The sequence below is a fragment of the Mastomys coucha genome, unplaced genomic scaffold (genome assembly GCF_008632895.1).
Source record: "Mastomys coucha isolate ucsf_1 unplaced genomic scaffold, UCSF_Mcou_1 pScaffold3, whole genome shotgun sequence".
NCBI lineage: Eukaryota > Metazoa > Chordata > Mammalia > Rodentia > Muridae > Mastomys > Mastomys coucha.
In genome coordinates, this window is record NW_022196909.1 from 49,379,140 (window position 1) to 49,396,148 (window position 17,009).

The 17,009-nt window shown below is 54.5% G+C and overlaps 3 protein-coding genes across 13 annotated transcripts in view; 1 reads left to right on the top strand and 2 right to left on the bottom strand.

Annotated features, from left to right (window-relative positions):
• The window catches only part of Agpat1 (1-acylglycerol-3-phosphate O-acyltransferase 1), an 8,642-nt gene extending 1,189 nt beyond the window's left edge, over positions 1 to 7,453 (top strand). The window contains exons 1-7 of one of the 3 annotated variants that reach the window (XM_031348413.1): positions 340 to 665; positions 4,551 to 4,750; positions 4,968 to 5,101; positions 5,410 to 5,585; positions 5,718 to 5,813; positions 5,905 to 5,977; positions 6,323 to 6,487. In XM_031348413.1, the coding sequence (XP_031204273.1) occupies positions 4,560 to 4,750; positions 4,968 to 5,101; positions 5,410 to 5,585; positions 5,718 to 5,813; positions 5,905 to 5,977; positions 6,323 to 6,366 (714 nt within the window). In that variant the 5' untranslated portion in view covers positions 340 to 665; positions 4,551 to 4,559 and the 3' untranslated portion in view covers positions 6,367 to 6,487. Of the gene's footprint in view, positions 1 to 339; positions 666 to 4,550; positions 4,751 to 4,967; positions 5,102 to 5,409; positions 5,586 to 5,717; positions 5,814 to 5,904; positions 5,978 to 6,318 lie in introns of those variants that run through there. The other 2 variants (XM_031348411.1, XM_031348412.1) reach the window with 2 other exon arrangements.
• On the bottom strand, positions 7,394 to 10,423 carry Egfl8 (EGF like domain multiple 8). 4 transcript variants are annotated; one of them, XM_031348395.1, is made up of 9 exons: positions 10,396 to 10,423; positions 9,752 to 9,821; positions 9,253 to 9,437; positions 8,936 to 9,058; positions 8,725 to 8,834; positions 8,542 to 8,637; positions 8,216 to 8,386; positions 8,028 to 8,137; positions 7,394 to 7,949 (listed from the first exon to the last, which is right to left on the bottom strand). In XM_031348395.1, the coding sequence occupies exons 3-9, from the start codon at positions 9,348 to 9,350 to the stop codon at positions 7,626 to 7,628; spliced, it is 1,032 nt and encodes a 343-aa protein (XP_031204255.1). In that variant the 5' UTR covers positions 9,351 to 9,437; positions 9,752 to 9,821; positions 10,396 to 10,423; the 3' UTR covers positions 7,394 to 7,625. The 4 variants fall into 4 exon arrangements, with proteins under 4 accessions (XP_031204255.1, XP_031204254.1, XP_031204256.1 ...); XM_031348394.1 differs by lacking the exon at positions 10,396 to 10,423 and having other exon boundaries at positions 7,394 to 7,635; positions 7,796 to 7,949; positions 9,752 to 10,328; XM_031348396.1 differs by lacking the exon at positions 10,396 to 10,423 and adding an exon at positions 9,911 to 9,942.
• Positions 10,424 to 10,653: 230 nt separating this feature from the next.
• Positions 10,654 to 17,009, bottom strand: part of Ppt2 (palmitoyl-protein thioesterase 2) — a 21,962-nt gene continuing 15,606 nt past the window's right edge. For 5 of the 6 annotated variants that reach the window (XM_031348405.1, XM_031348406.1, XM_031348409.1 and 2 more), the window contains 4 exons: positions 16,170 to 16,253; positions 15,990 to 16,074; positions 11,686 to 11,740; positions 10,654 to 11,489 (listed from right to left, as the gene is read on the bottom strand). In XM_031348405.1, the coding sequence (XP_031204265.1) occupies positions 11,346 to 11,489; positions 11,686 to 11,740; positions 15,990 to 16,074; positions 16,170 to 16,253 (368 nt within the window). In that variant the 3' untranslated portion in view covers positions 10,654 to 11,345. The remainder of the gene's footprint in view (positions 11,490 to 11,685; positions 11,741 to 15,989; positions 16,075 to 16,169; positions 16,254 to 17,009) is intronic. The other variant, XM_031348410.1, reaches the window with a different exon arrangement.

A 17,009-nucleotide genomic window follows, 5' to 3' on the forward strand; every position in this document is an offset into this window, starting at 1 on the left:
ACTTCATAAACGTTTGTGATTGAATGGGGGACAGGAAAGGCGGTGGGGTGGGCTGGGGAGGGGGGCGGCAGTGTTTGGGAATCCTCGAGTCCCGTAGCGCTGGGGTTCAAAGAAAGGCAACGGGGTCAGGGAGCATGTGAGCGGAGCGAGAGGACGCCGAGGCGCAGAGCAGGGAGGGAGCCAGGGTCACAGGAGCCGAAGCCGGGGGACCGAGCGACGTAGCCGACCGAGGCCGCGAGCGCCACTGAGCTCCCCGGGGCGGGGCCAGCGAGAGGCCGGGCCGGCGTGGGGAGGGGGATGCGGGTCTCTGGAGAGGCGATTGGCCGGGCCCGCTGCCCGTCATAGCCCCCACTTCCTGGCCAGCCCCGGAAGTCAGCAGGCGCTGGGAGGGGTGGGGGAAGATAGCGGCGGCAGTAGCCCCGGCCCTCAGAGAGCCGGCAGGGAGGGAGGGAGGGTGTCGGGGGTACGGCCCCCCCACCGTTCCTACCGATATGGGCCCAGCTTCCCACTCCCACCACCCCTCCATCGGCCGGGGCTAGGACATCCCCAAATCCTGTCGCCCCCTTGGCACCGACACCGAGACAGATAGACAGCCAGCCGCCACCACCGCTGCCGCAGCCTGGCTGGGGAGGGGGCCCGTCCCCCAGGCTCCCCGCCCCATTGAGGTGTGGGCGGGAAGGGGGTGGGAGGCAGTGGGAGGACGGGGCCGAGAGGGACGGGGCTGGGGAGAGCGACGGGGCCGGGAGGGCCGGCTGGGGACAGGGTTGCTGGGGAGAGGGGCCTGAGCGGAAGAATGGGAGCGACGAGGGCTGGGGACTGGCTCCGAGCTGGAGGGCTCGCTCAGAGTCAAGAGGCGGGCGAGAGGAGGGGTGGTAACTCCGAATTCGGGACGGGGGTGTGGACCAGGGAACGAGTCTGGAGAGGGGAGTCCCTTCAGGTTCCCCAGCCCTTCGGCTGCGTTTTGGCCCCACATGACTTCTGGGTGGCGGTGAGAAGGCCAGGACTGCTTCCTAGGAATGCTGTCGGGCACCGTTAACCTCTAGGCACAGAAGCACTTATTTCGAAGCGGCCTTCCACACCGGGCGAGACCCTTACTAACACACGAGTGTCCTGTGGGAGGGTTGAATGCAGCCCTTGGCTCTCCCCTCATGGGCTGGAGAGAGAATGACGTTTAAATTCCCATCAGAATGGCTCTCCTGCTTCACGCCCATGCCTCAAGTTCAGTTTTTTCGACGTGCTCCAGTGTCAGATTTATGTGAGGACTTGGCATGTCTCACCTGTTGGGTGTCTCCGTGTTGCCTACACTCGTTATGTCCTCCTGATTGACTCCCAGCCTCCATGTCCCTTGGCCTCACAGGTGTTCAGTTCCAGAGAGTGCAGGGTTCTCCTTCCTGTGCGATTCAGCTGGCTTTTTAGCCCTATGGTGACCACAGTAGCCAGTTTTACTCGACGTGGTTCTCACCACAGATCTGCATGCCTCGTGGTGTGAGGACACGTCGCTGGGGCACAACCGTAGCGTGTACTGGTTGCACCTGCCATTTATTTTGTAAATTCGTTGTCAGTGTGATTGATTTTATGCTCATTAACGCATATGGGATTCCAATGTGTTTATGGGTCTTCAGGCATTTCTGTCTAAAGACAATCCCTTCATCAGACCAAGTATTGCACAAGTATTGTTGATTCCGCAAAGTATTTTTTTGTTGTTGTTGCTTTGAGACAGAGTCTCTGCATGGAGTCCTGGCTAGCCTCAAGCTCACCTCTCTCTGCCTCCTGAGTTCTGGGATTAAGAGCATACGCCACCATGTCCAGCTAAGGATGCCTTTTCTTTTCCTTTTTATCCCCCATCCCGCCTTGGCAATTTCACATAACCTTACACTGTCCTTGAGCTTGACATTTAGCTTGGTATTCCTTACATGCATGTCACAACACCCGTGTCCCAAAGGGCCATCTTTCCTTTGCTCTACTTTGCTGACCACCCCACCTGTCCCTTCACACCTGCTTTTCTCCGCTTGCTTCTCTCTGAGGGCTGTATCTATAGTCTGGGTCACAACTTAATGCAAGTCTGTCCTCTGGCGAGCCCCCAGTGCCCGTATTCATGGGTAGACCACTGCCTGTGCCCCAGTCTTTGCAGGGTTGGCACATTTGATGACGCTTGGTGGCGTGTCAGTCAGTCCCGTCGTGCATATTGTATGAGATGGCACCTTCATGATGTGGCTTCCCTGTGGCCCTGTCTATTTACAGTGGGTCGCTCTAAGGCTTGTTGTCAGTATTTGGGACGGGGGAGGTGACTTTTCTTAATTAATATACCTAAAGAAGGTAGCCACCGATGACGATCAGAGCCCTTGCCTAGCACTGAGAGTCTCTGCACTGCACAAGCTAAGTGAGAGGAAGCAGAGACGAGCCATTCTGCCTAGCATTAGCTGGACAAGTATGGTCGTGTCTATGGCCAAATAATCCCTTCACCAAGGTTTGCTGAGCACCCTTTGTACCTGCTTCTGTCTGGGCACTGAAAATAAGACAAAAATCCCTGGGCCGAATTCAGTCTCGTACAGTCTGGAGGAAGCTGGACAGAAAAAAACCAGTGAGCATTTACCCAAAGCTTGTTATCACCATCAGTAGTTGGCAAGGCCAGCAAGCGTGGCACTTACCTGGAAGGCACATTAACACACAGGTTGGCCTGGTGCCGGGGCTCAGGATGTGTGGGTGAGGCACACAAGTTCATATTTCTACACCTTGACAATCACTGATCATGCCAGCGTGGTGACACACCTTTAGTCCCACACTCAGGAGGTGCAGGCAGGAGCATCGTTCATGAACAGTCTGGGGATATGCAGGGCAACCGAGAAAATTTGTAATGAAAACATGGGCCTGTCCAGGTTCCAAAAGACATTGGGAAAGTGGCGCTGGGTTTGGTGAAGCAAGAGGAGGCAGGGCCTGCCAGCCAGAGAAAGCAGTGTAGTGGGAGGACAGAAGCATGGAGGTCTTGTGGTAAATCTGGGGACGTGAAGTAAATCATTTTGGAGATGGGGGTCAGAGAAGCGCAAGTCAATTTTGCCAAGCATCTCTGGCAGCCATGTAAGGAGGGGTAGAGGGCACACTGACCAAAAGCAGTGTACAGCCCAGGGATGGAGGATGCTGGACAGAGCAGTTAAAAAGCCCACCGTTTGGAGTTCTGAGGGGTAAGAATGGGGGCGGGCCTTCCTCTGAAAGGAAGGAAGAGCCTTTGGCCTACACAGAGAGACAGATATAGAAGTGCCTTTTTACCACCTGCGAGCCTGCCTCCAGCAGTGGGGCAGAGGGGAGGAGGAGGAAGGCCAAGGGCCAGAAGGCAGGTTCTGCACCCTCTCCAGCATCCCGTCCTGCCAGGCATTAAAAGTTCCTTTTACTGCTTCCTTGATGTGGCCTCTCACACAACCTGCCTGCCCTCATTGCCTCCTTGAGGCTAGGAGAGACGGAAAGGTTGGGTGTGTTTGCCTGTCTGTGGAAGCACATTGGTATGTTGGGTGTAGGGGCACAAAAGTCTCCACCTGGGGAGAAGAGAGTTCTCTAGACGTGAATGTACAGTATCTATCACCAGGCTTGATAGCAAATGTGTGTTTGTGTGTGAATTAGCGTCAGCCTTTGCATGCTGAGATTTTTGTATCTGTGACATGAGCCTCTGTTCTTGCCACTTGAACCACAGCATTTGTCAGGCACTGTTTTCATGTGTGATGTGTGTGTGTGCATGTCCATGCAGTGACAGCGTATAGGATTCGGGAGCACAGGATCATTAGGTTTAACCTAGAAGCTGTTGCCGAAGAACCCGGTGACCTGAAGTCAAGCTCTTCTCTAGAGCTTGTGAAACCAATGGTGCTGATTGTAAACAACTATGTGTACCATACGTAGAATTTAGCATAGACCAGCGCTGTCCACCAGACATCAAATGGAGCTGCCCTTTAGTTTTAAACTTTTGATAACCATATTATAAAAGGCAAAGAGAAATAGTGAAGTTCATTTTGTTAGTATCTTTAAGCAAAGGTGGTAGAACCTTGCATGCGCAGTGCCCCCGCACTGGGAGGTGGGGCGAGTATCAATGGAATGGTTAACATGTCTGTTTTTCACCCAGAGTCCTCAAAAGTCTGGTGTGTATTTAACAATCTCAGTCCCTCTCCATTGGAAGTGAACAGTACATGTAAAGACTACCTGTCCAGAGCAGGTCGTGGTGCCGCTGCCTGTCCCCTCAGAATGTAGGAGACAGAGGAGTGTCGGTCACTATGAGTTAGAGCCCAGCACGGGCTACAGAGTTCCAGGTCAGCTTGAGTTGGAATGAAACTTTGCCTCAAAAACCACCATGCTTCCCAGCCACTGTGTTCGCCGCCAGCGTCGCTCGCTCACTGCTCCCATTTACTCACCTGAGACTGCGTGCGTTTGGGGCTCTTGTCTGTCTGCATCTAGAGTCCTGGAGCCCCTGAGAAGAGCTGTCTGACTGTGTTCCTCCCCATTCTGGGTCCTTGGAACATCTTTCAGCTTTGCCCACTGTGCCTGGTTAACCTGGCTCCTCCCATCCACAGGTGACCAGAATGGAGCTGTGGCCCGGGGCCTGGACGGCACTGCTGCTGCTGCTGCTCCTCCTGCTGTCCACCCTGTGGTTCTGCAGCTCCAGTGCCAAGTATTTCTTCAAGATGGCCTTCTATAACAGCTGGATCCTCTTCCTGGCTATGGTCGCAATCCCTGTGTGTGTTGTGCGAGGACGCAATGTCGAGAACATGAAGTAAGAGAAGGGGCGAGAAGTGGTGGGTCATGAGGGGGCCCAAGACGGAGAAGGGAGCAGAAGATTTGCAGGGGAGAAGAACCCAGACACAAACCCAAAGGAAAGGATCGGGGAGAGGACGCAGAGGTGGCCAGAATGTGAGGAGTAGATAGGGGCACAGAGATGGACACATGGGCGTCAGTGGATCCCACTGGGCTTCCTTGCCGTGACCCCACAGGATCTTGCGTCTGCTGCTGCTCCACATCAAATACCTGTATGGGATCCGAGTGGAGGTGCGAGGGGCTCACCACTTCCCTCCCACGCAGCCCTATGTTGCTGTCTCCAACCACCAGAGTTCCCTCGACCTGATTGGTGAGGCCCCATGGGGGGGCGGGGGGGCTCCTCTAGCAGAGCCTTCTCTTCTGGCCCCTCCCACACCTGCTCTCCCCTCCTCTTGGGTGTCACCTGTCCTCAGGCCTCCTTCCCCTGGGGTGGGTCACCCCTCCTCGGGCCTCCTTCCCCTGGGGTGGGTCTGCCCTCGGCATGTGCACATTCCTGTGTCAGCTTCTTTCCCAGGCCTTTCCCAGCCCACTCTTCAGTGTGTGGGGGTGGTGCCCTGGGGTGGGTGGGTGGCTGTGCTGCTCATGCCCTGATCCATCCCCCACCCCACCCCTGCCAAGGAATGATGGAGATACTGCCAGATCGCTGTGTGCCCATTGCCAAGCGTGAGCTACTCTGGGCTGGCTCTGTCGGGCTGGCCTGCTGGCTGGCAGGAGTCATCTTCATTGACAGGAAGCGCACAGGGGACGCCATCAGTGTCATGTCCGAGGTGGCCCAGACCCTGCTCACCCAGGATGTGAGTCTTCCTCAGATGGGGACTTGGGGACTAGAGAGTGAATGGCCACAGACCACAAGAGTCAGTGCCGTGTCCTTATCACAACAGTGACAGCTGTTGACCTTCCTTATGTGTTCATGGCCTCCCCCGCAGGTGAGAGTCTGGGTTTTTCCAGAAGGAACAAGAAACCACAATGGCTCCATGCTGCCCTTCAAACGAGGCGCCTTCCACCTTGCAGTACAGGCCCAGGTGATTCCAGCACCTGCCCGCCCGCCCGTCCACACCCAGACCCACTCTTTCCTGCCCGGGGCATGTGTCCTCACTGCTTGCCTCCTCCCAGGTCCCCATCATCCCCATCGTCATGTCCTCCTATCAAGACTTCTACTCCAAAAAGGAACGACGCTTCACCTCGGGTGAGTGAGTTCTTCAGGATTGACGCCTCTGGGCACGGTGTAGCCAGGATGTTCCTGGGAGACTGGGACGGCCCTGAGGTTAGGGGTCTTAAGTACCCTCTGGACGAGCCAGGTGGTGCCAGTCTCTCCAAGAGACTCTTCCGGTCTGGGAGGGTGTGTGGAGCTGGACTGCTGACAGTTCTGAACACTGGCCTCACTGCAGTATAGACAGAGGCCTGGGCAGAGGCCTGGGCAGAGGCCTGGACAGGGAAGGTGGAGGGAAGGCGTAGTAGTGGGATTGCCCTACAGTTGGCCGAGATCCAAGATCTCGTCACAGACGATGCCGTTCCTTGTCCCGCCAGGAAGATGTCAGGTGCGGGTGCTGCCCCCAGTGCCCACAGAAGGGTTGACACCAGATGATGTCCCAGCCCTGGCAGACAGAGTCCGACACTCCATGCTCACCATCTTCCGGGAGATCTCCACTGACGGCCTGGGTGGCGGCGACTGTGTGAAGAAGCCTGGGGGAGCGGGCGAGGCCCGGCTCTGAGCTCCACTCTTCTCCCCTTCCTCCTCCCTGAACCTCCAACCCCGGGCCTGAGGCAGGACCAGGCTCTCTTCCCGGGTCCCCACTCCTACTGTCCTTTTGGAATCCTCAACTTCTGAAGTGAATGTCACTCCGCGTTCCTTCCCTGCCCCACCCATGGACTCTCCTGCGTGGGTGCAGCCTCCACTCCAGGCCCCACCTGCCATCTTGTCTTGTGGGACAGTTGCTCCCCCTCATCTCAAGTGGCTCATCCGATACAGGGTGGGAGACATTCCATCCCATCCTTCCCCAGTGGTCTCTTTGTGGCCTTCTCTCCCTCTCCGCCCTACACCGGACAATGGACTCATCTGTTCTGTGGGACAATCCATCCTTCACCCCGAGTCCACAGACTGACTAGTGAGGACTCCTCCTCCTGCGGCTGGAAGCTGAACCTGACACTCCTCACAGGCTCACCTGAGGACTGACCGCCCGCCCGCCTCAGCACCTTCACCCTCCATGGGGCTGGCTCTTGTGACTCAGAGGCCTCATCCCTGCCCATGCCAGGGGCTGAGCACACTCCAGATGCCAATTTCTGCTTCCCCCACGCTCCCCCCTGCCCCAGCACCATCTAACCCAATTCTGGAGAAGCAGACTCCAGAAGCTGCTCTCTGCTCCCTGAGGCCTTAGGGAGAAGAACCTGACCCTGGTGAGAGGGAGAGGAGGACGCTTAATTTATTTTTTTTTCTTTTCTTTTTTTCTTTTTCTTTTTTTTTTTTTTTTGAGGTACCTCCCTCTCTGAGCCAATTTTCATTTCCTCCCAGTAGCATTGGCCACCCCTGCCTCCCACTCTAGACCCATTCCTAAAACCCAGGAGGTAGGCTGGGGGAAGAAGGACCAGGTGGGATCCAGTTTTGTGTGGTTGGTTTTTATTATCTGGATAACAGCAAGCAACTGAAAATAAAGAGAAAGAGAGACATGGGGTTCTCTGGCCTGTCGCACCTCAGTGGGTAATAACCAGATCTCCTGACCCCAGGTTAGCCGGCAGAGCTGCTGCGTAAGTTAGGGACCCCAGCTGATCCCAGGTTAGCCGGCGGAGCCGCTGCGGGCATTCCTCATCCACGCAGGCTTGGGCCCAGGCTGTTGTCCTCACAGGCACCTGGTTAATAGCAAAGAGCCAAAGTGGCTGAGGTCTGGAGGGGTTCCCTGGCCAGAAAGGAGGGCCCCACCAGTCACCCAACAATACACAAGTGGCCTGGGGACCGGGACAGCGCAGGAGGGCTTCAGGAGTGAGTGCTGACTTGAGGCAGGAGACTCACAGGCACCCAGCCTCTCCTCCAGTAGCAGCACCTGGTCACTGAGGGACTCGATCCTGTCACCCCGGCCCCAGAGCTCAGCCACCTGTTCAGGCCGCAGCTCTTCAGGTGGTATGGGCAGCACCGCTCGAACCCAGGCCCCAGCCTGTGTGGCCCACTACAAAGGAAAGTGGTACCTTAGGATGCTGGCAAGGCCCCGGGAACACTGGCAACCATGCCTCTCCCAGCTGCTCACCTGCTCCAGCCTCTCCAGACGTCCACGGAGCTCTGCAACCTCCCACCTCAGGGCTCGCTCCTCCTCCTCCTCCTCCTCCTCCTCCTCCTCCTCGCTGCCTGCTTCCCTAACTAGGACAAAGGAGAAACGGAGGGTGGCCTCCCCCCGCTGCACAGACCAGGCCCACCCCACATGTGTCCCACACGCACCGGCCACACTGAGGACGCTGGCACTTGTCGAGGACTCCGGAGGCCCCCCTGCACAGGTTCGTCCATCGGGACCCAGCACCAGGGGGTGCGGACAGCTGCACTTGAAGCTGCCCAGTGTGTTGAGACAGCCGTGAGAGCAGAGGGTAAAGCTGGCCCTGCACTCATCAACATCTAGTTACCAGAAAGAGGAGAGAGCTGAAGGGGGCAGGATGCCAGGGCAGAGCGATCTCGGTCCCAGCACCCACCCCCATTGCCCATGTGTGTGTATATGTGTGCGTGTGCACAGTGGCGGTGTGTGTGGTGGTGGGGGGGACCATCCTGCTTACCCACGTGGCAATGCTTCCCTCCCCAGCCTGGGGCGCACTCGCACTGGTCTGGTCCGGTGCAGACACCTCCATTAAGACAAGACTTGGAGCAAATGGCTGGGGTACATTTGAGAAGAGAGTAAAGACCCAGACACAGGGCCAGCTCCCCATCATACCTCCCACAGCCTAAAGCCCCAGCCTCACCTTCACAGGTGAGAGCTCCTGGGTGTGGCTTCTTCCAGCCCTGGCAGCACACCACGTGTGTCTGCTGTACGTCCCGCCTCACCTCCCGCCAGGCCACGCGGTACGTGGTCCTAGAACACAGAAGCAGGCTCAGAATTCTAGGTACCCATCCTGGGCTTGGCTCTTGGGATCCCTTTGAGAGACCTGGCAGCCCAAGGGCTTCACCTCTCACCTGTAGGTGCTACATATGCGCCTTCCAGCACACAGGGTCAGGTAGGGTTTGTACACCGGTTGACTGTAGGACTCATTGTAACGGAGCGGAACTAGCAGCGTCTGCTTGGAGCACACTCCCAAACTGCAGGCACGCAGGGGAGGAGGTGGAAGACGGGGAGTGTACGACCCTCAGCACCTCACACGGCCGAGACCAGGCACTTCCATCCACCCCTGCATCTCTCTCGCCTTCATTCTGAACTTTCAATTGTCTTCTGCCCCATGCCAAACCCAGTCCCAGCAAAGACCTCCCCTGCGGCCCTCCCCATTGGTTGTCACCTTTCTTTGAAAGATCCTCCTTTGGCCCCTTCACCTATCAGTACCAGGAGGAATGAGAGTCCTCGTAGGAAAATGCACGTTTCAGCCCAGGGCCCCATAGCTCTCTCACTTGAGGGCTGCAGGCAAGCGATTATCGAGCTCTTCCTTTCTCCTTGGCTCCCTAGGCGAGGCCCTCCTGAAGCAATCTGAGGTCAGGACATTGACTTTTCTGAGGCCACTCACATGGTCTGCAGTGGCCTGCACACCTAACCAACATGCCCAGCCAGTATCAAGTCACGGTCCCACCATCCTCAGCCAGGTTCACACTAATCCACTCTCAGTGCTCATGGCCAGCCTTCCTGCACATCCCTTGCGCACTGCCTTCACAAATGTACACCCCTTACACCCCAACCCAAGCATCCTGAACACATCTCTCTCTCAGAAGCCCTCCCCCTCACTGGTCCGCACCGCACCGGAAGCTGACTTCCCCTCCCTACCTCCCCACTTCTCCTCTTCCTACCTGTTTTCCTGGACTGCAGCTGCAGCAGCTCCGGCAGCAGCAGCTTACACTGGTGGGTGGGCCTCCCAGGCTGAGAAGATGCAAAGGGGCTGTACCACACAGCAGCCTCCCTCTCACTAGCTCCTCAGACTCAGGCTCAATACACCCTGCCTTCCTCACCTCCTCTGCAGTCAAGTGCCGCTCGGGCAGGATCTCCGCAGCTTTCGGAGGCCCCCACATTATGGATCCCAAATCAGAAGTTTCCGGCTCAAATAGCAACCACTCCCCCACCCCCTTCAGCCTAAGAGTCTGTGGGATAACGTGAGGACAGGGAGAGAGGGCGGGAGACAAAGCAAGAGCAGGTCATGGCCAAGTAGGCCAGATCAGCTGAGGAAAGAAAGCGGCCGTCACAGAAGGGCAGGGGCAGCCCAAGGCGCCAAGGGGAAAACTGTCTCCATCTCTCCATGGCATTTGTTGGGGGCTGAGGGACAAGCCAGAACAGACAGGGCCCTATTGTCTCAGCCTAAATTCCTCGTCCCAGGCAAGGGAGACTCACTGTACAGCCCCTCACCCAGTCCTGGCCTCCAAAGGTCAAGGGGGATGACACATGTCCACCCTGACCCTCTGCCCCCTCGTCTAGTCTGGGGGTGGCAGGCCAACCTTACCCATGAGGCTGAGGCCCAAACTGGCAGAGCCTGGAGCTTAGCCCCCTAACCTTAGGCTGGGACAGGGAGAGAATTGTCCTCAGCAGGAAAGAACCCACAGAGGCAGGAACCCACACAGAATGGGCATTGAGAGGAAGGGAAAACCACGGGCTCTCCACCCCAGTCCGAGCATCCGGGCATCCAGCCCCAGGCTCTCCATCCCCCATCCTCTCAGGCGGAGCCCAGGTCCCCGTCACCTGGGAATAAGCCAAGCCACACTGAGGAAATGGAACTTTTATTTCTATAAATACAGGGACCACCCGCTCAAGGGTAGTTAAAAGAGGGGCTGGGGCCTCAAAGAACCTAGGCTCCCAGGGGATACCCCAACACTGATCATAGGGACTGGGGGATCCCCAAACCTGAGATGGGCCTTGCAGGCCACAGATATTCCCCAACACTGACACTTCAAAAGTGGAACTGTCCCCATAGGGGAGCCTCAGAACCCCCTCTTACGGGTGCCCCTCTTGGTGGGGAGGCTGGCCACAGGGACGTTGAGAAAAGAGGAGACACAGGGACAACAGAAGCTAAAAATGTCCTGAGTGGCCTGGAAGAAGACCCCTGAGGTGGGCAGGGCCTGGGTTCTCCTCCGGTACAGCCAGACCCGGAGAAGCAACAGCAGCAGCAGCAGCAGTGAAGCCACAGTTAAAAACCTGGCACTTGCTTCCCAACCTCAGCCATGGCAGAAAGGGAGAGAGCGTGGAGACGTCCCCAAGTGAGGACATGAGGTAGGGGACCAGGACCTGTCATTCACAGAGGAGCAGAGGGGAGGAGTGTTCAGGGAACCCTGGTGGGGGTGGGGCAGTGTGGGAGCAACAAGGAGGTCACAGGCATGCCAGAGCCTGGCATCTGCTTCCCAAGGCCACCCCTTGATCTCTGGGCTGGGGAATTCCTGGAGACCCCTGAGGACATCTTCAGGAGAGCCACGGCTCAATACAAGTATCGTAGAGCGTGCGGTTGGAGTGCCAGGTGGTGTGAGAGATTCCAGCCATGGGACATCTCACGATGGCCCCCCGGGCCAGGAGAGTCTTCAACCCAAAAGAATCTCGAAGATATACCTTCAAGGTGGGACCAGGGCCATGGAAACATGGAAGAGAGAGAGCCAGGAGTGAGACACTGCTGGTGTCCGGACCAGCCTCTCCCTCCCCTCCCCAGCCCCCCATGATGCAGACCCTTCAGGAATCAGAGGCAGAAAGAGCTCCAGAGTGAGTGGAGACAAAGGGAGGGAGAAGGCAAGTTTTGGAAGGGGCTTACCGGCTGCTCCTCCATCTCCAACACTGTCTCATTGGCATCATAGAAACCAAAGAAGCTACAAAGACATGAGCACAGAGGATATCAGGAGAACCAAAAAAATAAATGGGCATTAGTGCCCCACAGAGACTCACAGCCCAGGGAGACAGGCGGCATAGAGCACACTCAGAATCTTTAAGGGGAGCTGGCATGGTGACACTCTTGAAGGCCAAGTATGAAGAGTGTGACCCATAGTGAGCTCCAGGCCAGACCTGCCTCAAACAACAAAAAGCTAAGAACAATTCATAATTAAAAGAAGTTAAGCCCCATGTGTGGTGGCACACGCCTTTAATCCCAGCACTTGGGAGGCAGAGTTTGAGAACAGCCTGGTCTACAAAGTGAGTCCAGGACAGCCAGGACTCTGTTACACAAAGAAACCCTGCCTCGAAAAGCCAAAATAAACAAATGATAAAAATAGAATCTAAGGCCTGAACTGGTTCCGAGGTTAACAGTGTGTGGCTGCTCCTCCAGGCGACTCAGGCTCAATCACAGCACCCACGTTTGTAGACCCAGTTGCAGGCCATCCATGCCATCCCGTGGCTTCCCTGGATATAGGCATGCATGTGGTACATAGATGCACATGCAGGCAAACCACTTGTGCACATAAAATTTTAAATAAAATAATCGCCAGGTGGTGGTGGTGGCGGTGGTGGCGCACACCTTTAATCCCAGCATTCAGGAGGCAGAAGTAGGTGAATCTCTGAATTCAAAGCCAGCCTAGCCTACAGAGTGAGTTCCAGGACAGCCGGGGCTACACAGAGAGACCCTGTTTCAAATAAGTAAGTAAATAAATAAATAAATGAATGAATAAATGAAATTTTTTTTAAAAAAGCAAGCATCTTAAGTTTGGGAGCTGGAGAGACAGCAGGTAAGAGCAATGGTGGCTCTCCCTACGAAGGCACCTGCACGCACACGTGCACAAATCCACACGTACACACACGACTCAAATGGTGGCCAGTGTCTATAACCTCGGCACTGGGGAGGCAGAAGCAGGTGGATCTCTGTAAGTTCAAGGTTAGCCTGGTCTATATAACAAGTTCCAGGATGGTCGAGGCTATGTAAGAGACCTTATTAAAAAAAAAAAAAAAAAAAGCCAGCGACCAGGGAAATAGTGACAGGACAACAAGACGATATAGCAGGGAACAGAAGAGCTGGGTTAGCAGCCAGAAAAGGCTGGCTGGGACTCCAGCTCTGTCTATAAAACTAATGCTCGGGGCTGGAGAGATGGCTCGGCAGTGGAAGAGCACTAGCTGTTCCACAATCACCTATAATGGGATCCAATGCCCCCTCTTCTGGCATGCAAGGACACATGCAAATAGGGCACTCATACATAAAATAACTAAATCTTAATTAAAGCTAATGCTCATCCTCCTGTGCCCCCTTCGAGGAGGGGAAGAGAAACAGCCTGCTCTTACCGAGGCTAATGCAAGTGTCGGCAAGCCTGAGAATCCCGGTCCCATGTGTCCTGAAATGGCCAGTGATTACCGCCCCCAAGTGAGCGTCTGAGAGAACTACATTAGTTAAGGGAGGGGCTAGCGAGATGACTCATCTAATGCTCTTTCAGAGGGTCCAAATTCCACTGCCATACCACGCTGGTGGGGGGTGGGGGTGGGAGTGGTGCTCACAGCTGCCTGTAACTCCAGCTCCAGGCGATCTGCCCCCATCTTCTGGCTCAGCAGGTGAAGGTGCCTGTTGCCAAGCCTGACAAATCCCACAGTTCAATCCCAGACCCACATAGTGGAAGGAGACACCAGGACTTGCTAGCTGGCCTCTGATTTCCCACATATGTGTTGATAGGCATATGTACATGAGCATACTCACAAAGTAAATCAATATATGTAAACTGAAAACTAATAAATCCTAAAAGAGCGGGGCAGTGGTGCATGCCTTTAATCCCAGTACTTGGGAGGCAGAGGCAGGTGGATTTCTGAGTTCGAGGCCAGCCTGGTCTACAGAGTGAGTTCCAGGACAGCCAGGGCTACACAGAGAAACCCTGTCTCGAAACACACACACACACACAAAAGTGAGTTCAAAGCCAGCCTTGTCTACAGAGCTACTTCCAGGATAGCCTGGGCTATGCAGAAAAAAACCTGTCTCTAAAAACAAGCAAGCAAGCAAGCAAACAACAAAAAAATCGAGCCTGAGACTCAGCATGCTAGCCAAATACTCTGAAGCTACCCCCTCTCAGCTCAGTTTTGAGTAGAGTCTAATTAGTAGCCCAGGCTGACTGCAGACAGAAATATCCTTCTGCCTCTGCCTCAAAGGTACTGAGATTAAAGTTGTGCAGACTATGTTCAGCTACAGTTTGTCACAATAAAAAACAGCTCGAGGGCCTGACATTGGCCTATGAGGGTTCATTGTGACCACACCCTGCTGCCTCCACTGCCTTCCCCAACCCTCATGGGGATGGGCTCCCATGGCACACGCCTTTCCTTACTTCCTCAGGCTTGCCTAAGTGTCAGCTCCATCAAGCCACTTCCCTCCCCAGGGACTACACCAGACGCTCACCGCACCGGCCACCAGTATTGCTGATCTACTGCCTCCTCCCCCCACCCTCCTACCCCCCCCACCCCCCCACCCCCGCACAAAGGACAGGACATTAGGAGCATTCTTTTCTGCTGCTTCCCAAGGGCCCAGACCAGCACCTGGGCGCGCACAGTGCTCAGTAAATATTTGTTGAGTAAATGTCAGGCTCCCAGATCAACTCATGACACACCAGAAACAGGCGTGCAGTGCTGCAGAGCCATCGGCTTTCCTGAGGAAAGAGGCAGAGGTAGACGCTCACAGGCCAGGTGAGAATCAGGACCGCATGGGACAAAATGGCGGAACCTCACTCTTTACCCTGTAGGGATGTCAGAGTCCTGACTTTGGTCTTCTTGAGATTTTCGTTTGGTTGGTTTTGTTTTGTTTTCTTTTGTTTTTTTGAGACAGGGTTTCTCTGTGTAGCCCTGGCTGTCCTGGAACTCACTCTGTAGACCAGGCTGGCCTTGAACTCAGAGATCCACTTGCCTCAGCCTCCTGAGTGCTGGGATTAAAGGCGTGCACCATCTCACTCCGCAGTCTGACTTTGATACCAGAATGTTACCTAAAATGCTGCCTCTAGGAAAATCTCACAGAGCATACACAGGACCTTGATAAACCATCTCTGAAATCTCCTTAAGAATCTGTGATCACGGAGCTGGTGAGATGGCTCAGTGGGTAAGGTCCTGAGTTCAAATCCCAGCAACTATCTGTAATGAAATCTGATACCCTCTTCTGTGTACTCATTTATAATAATAAATCTTTAAAAGAAAAGAATCCATGATCACTTCAAAATTATGTGTGTATAAATGCTGTGTATAGGGGCTGGAGAGATGTCGCAGTGGTTAAGAGCCCTGACTGCTCTTCCAGAGGACCTGAGTTCAAATTCCCAGCAACCACATGGTGGCTCACAACCATCTGGAATGGGATCTGCTGCATGGAGAGCAGGGCCTGAGCAAGAAGATAGGTAAACAAACAAACAAATAAATAAATGTTGTGTATAAAAATGTGTGGTTTTTGAGATTGGGCCTCATGTAGCCCAGGCTAGCCTCATATTTACTAGGTAATCCAAGGGTGACCTTGGGCTTCAGATCCTGAGTGCTGGGATGTGGCCCTGGTGACTGAATGTGGGGCCTCAGACATGCTAAGACACACCTGCCGCTGCCCACTGAGTGCCAGGATGAAATACTGCTGGCATTAAATATATCCGTTGTGTGTGTTTTAGTGACGCGATCTCATTGTCTTGCCCACACCCACACTGAACTCCTGGGCTCAAGTGATCTTCTTGCCTCAGACTTAAAAGTTTCTACAAGGGTCAAGTATGCAGAACACTTGCCTAGCATGTGAAAGTCCCTGGGTTTGATCCCCAGCCCCGCCAGAATTAAGATGGAGACATGGGTGTGGGACACAAAGGCAAGAGATCTACCAGTCAAGACTAAGCCACACACTGGGAACCTATCTGTTTCTAAAAGAACATCTGCAGCCGGGCGGTGGTGGCGCACGCCTTTAATCCCAGCACTTGGGAGGCAGAGGCAGGCGGGTCTCTGAGTTTGAGACCAGCCTGGTCTACAGAGTGAATTCCAGGACAGCCAGGGCTACACAGAGAAACCCTGTCTCAAAAAAACAAAAGAAAAAGAAAAAAGAAAAAAACACCATCTGCTGTAGCGGGCTCTAATGGGCCAGGTTTGGGAGCTCAGGATTGGTGGGGGCTGGAGAGCCAGTGTTCAGCCTCTATAATTGCACATTACCTAGATTGCCAGGGAGTGATAACTCCGTCATCAGGACCCCCAATCAGCACCAGACGGCCCACACGAAGGAAATTCTTCCGCCATGCTGTAGAGACAGGAAGAGATGGAGTCAGCCACGGGCGTCAGGCCAGGGTTAGGCAGGAACAGAAAGGGGGACACAGGTGGGAGTGGGGGTCTTACCAGTGGCATTGGGATGGTCTCTTTCCCCATTGATGAGGGCCAGAAAGCTGCTGGCATTGAGGTACAAGTCATCGTGGTGAGGATCTGAGTGCAGACAGGAGTTAGCAGGAGCTAGGAGTGGAGCGGATCAAGTGCCTGCCTAGTGACCTGAGGCCCTGGGGTTCGACCTCAAGTATCACATGAACCAGGAGGCATGGATGACACACACCTGTAATCCTAGCACTCAGGATGTTAAGTCAGGAAAATCAGAAGTTCAAAGTCATCCTTGGCTACATAGAGAGAGTTCTGGGAGAGATGGAGGGCTGGCTTAGTAATTAAGAGCACTGGCTGTTCTTCCAGGACTCAGGTTCAATTCCCAGCACCCACAGGGCAGTTTACATCTGTAATCCCATTTTCAGGGGATCCAGTGCCCTCTTGGGGCCTCCACAGACAGCAGGTATGTATGTCGTACATATATGCAGATAAAAACATTCACACTTATAAAATTAAAACAAGGAAGAGGAAAAAGGCATAATGGGAAGGAAGACAAGGCAGGATGGTCAGGAGGCTACAGTAATAGTGAAGGTTGGGACTGGAGAGATGGCTCAATGGGTAAGAGCACTCACTGCTCTTCCAAAGGCTCTGAGTTCAATTCCCAGCACCCACATGGCTGCACACAACGGTCTGATGCCATCTTCTGGTGTGCAGGTATATATGCAGACAAATACTCATATACATAAAGTACATTAAAAAATCTAATAGCGAAGTTAGACATCCAGCCACACATAGAAGAATAAAAATTACTTCAATGTGACGGAAGGCAGTTTTGAGGTTTGGCTTTTTTTTTTTTTTTTTTTTTTT

Coding starts and splice junctions, on each gene's coding strand:
- Egfl8 (XM_031348393.1), bottom strand. CDS start 9,970: ATGTGGGGGCCTCCGAAAGCTGCGGAGATCCTGCCCGAGCGGCACTTG. Junction 8,638..8,724: donor AGGAGCTCTCACCTGTGAAG/GTGAGGCTGGGG, acceptor AATGTACCCCAG/CCATTTGCTCCAAGTCTTGT. Junction 8,387..8,541: donor AGGGAAGCATTGCCACGTGG/GTAAGCAGGATG, acceptor TCTGGTAACTAG/ATGTTGATGAGTGCAGGGCC.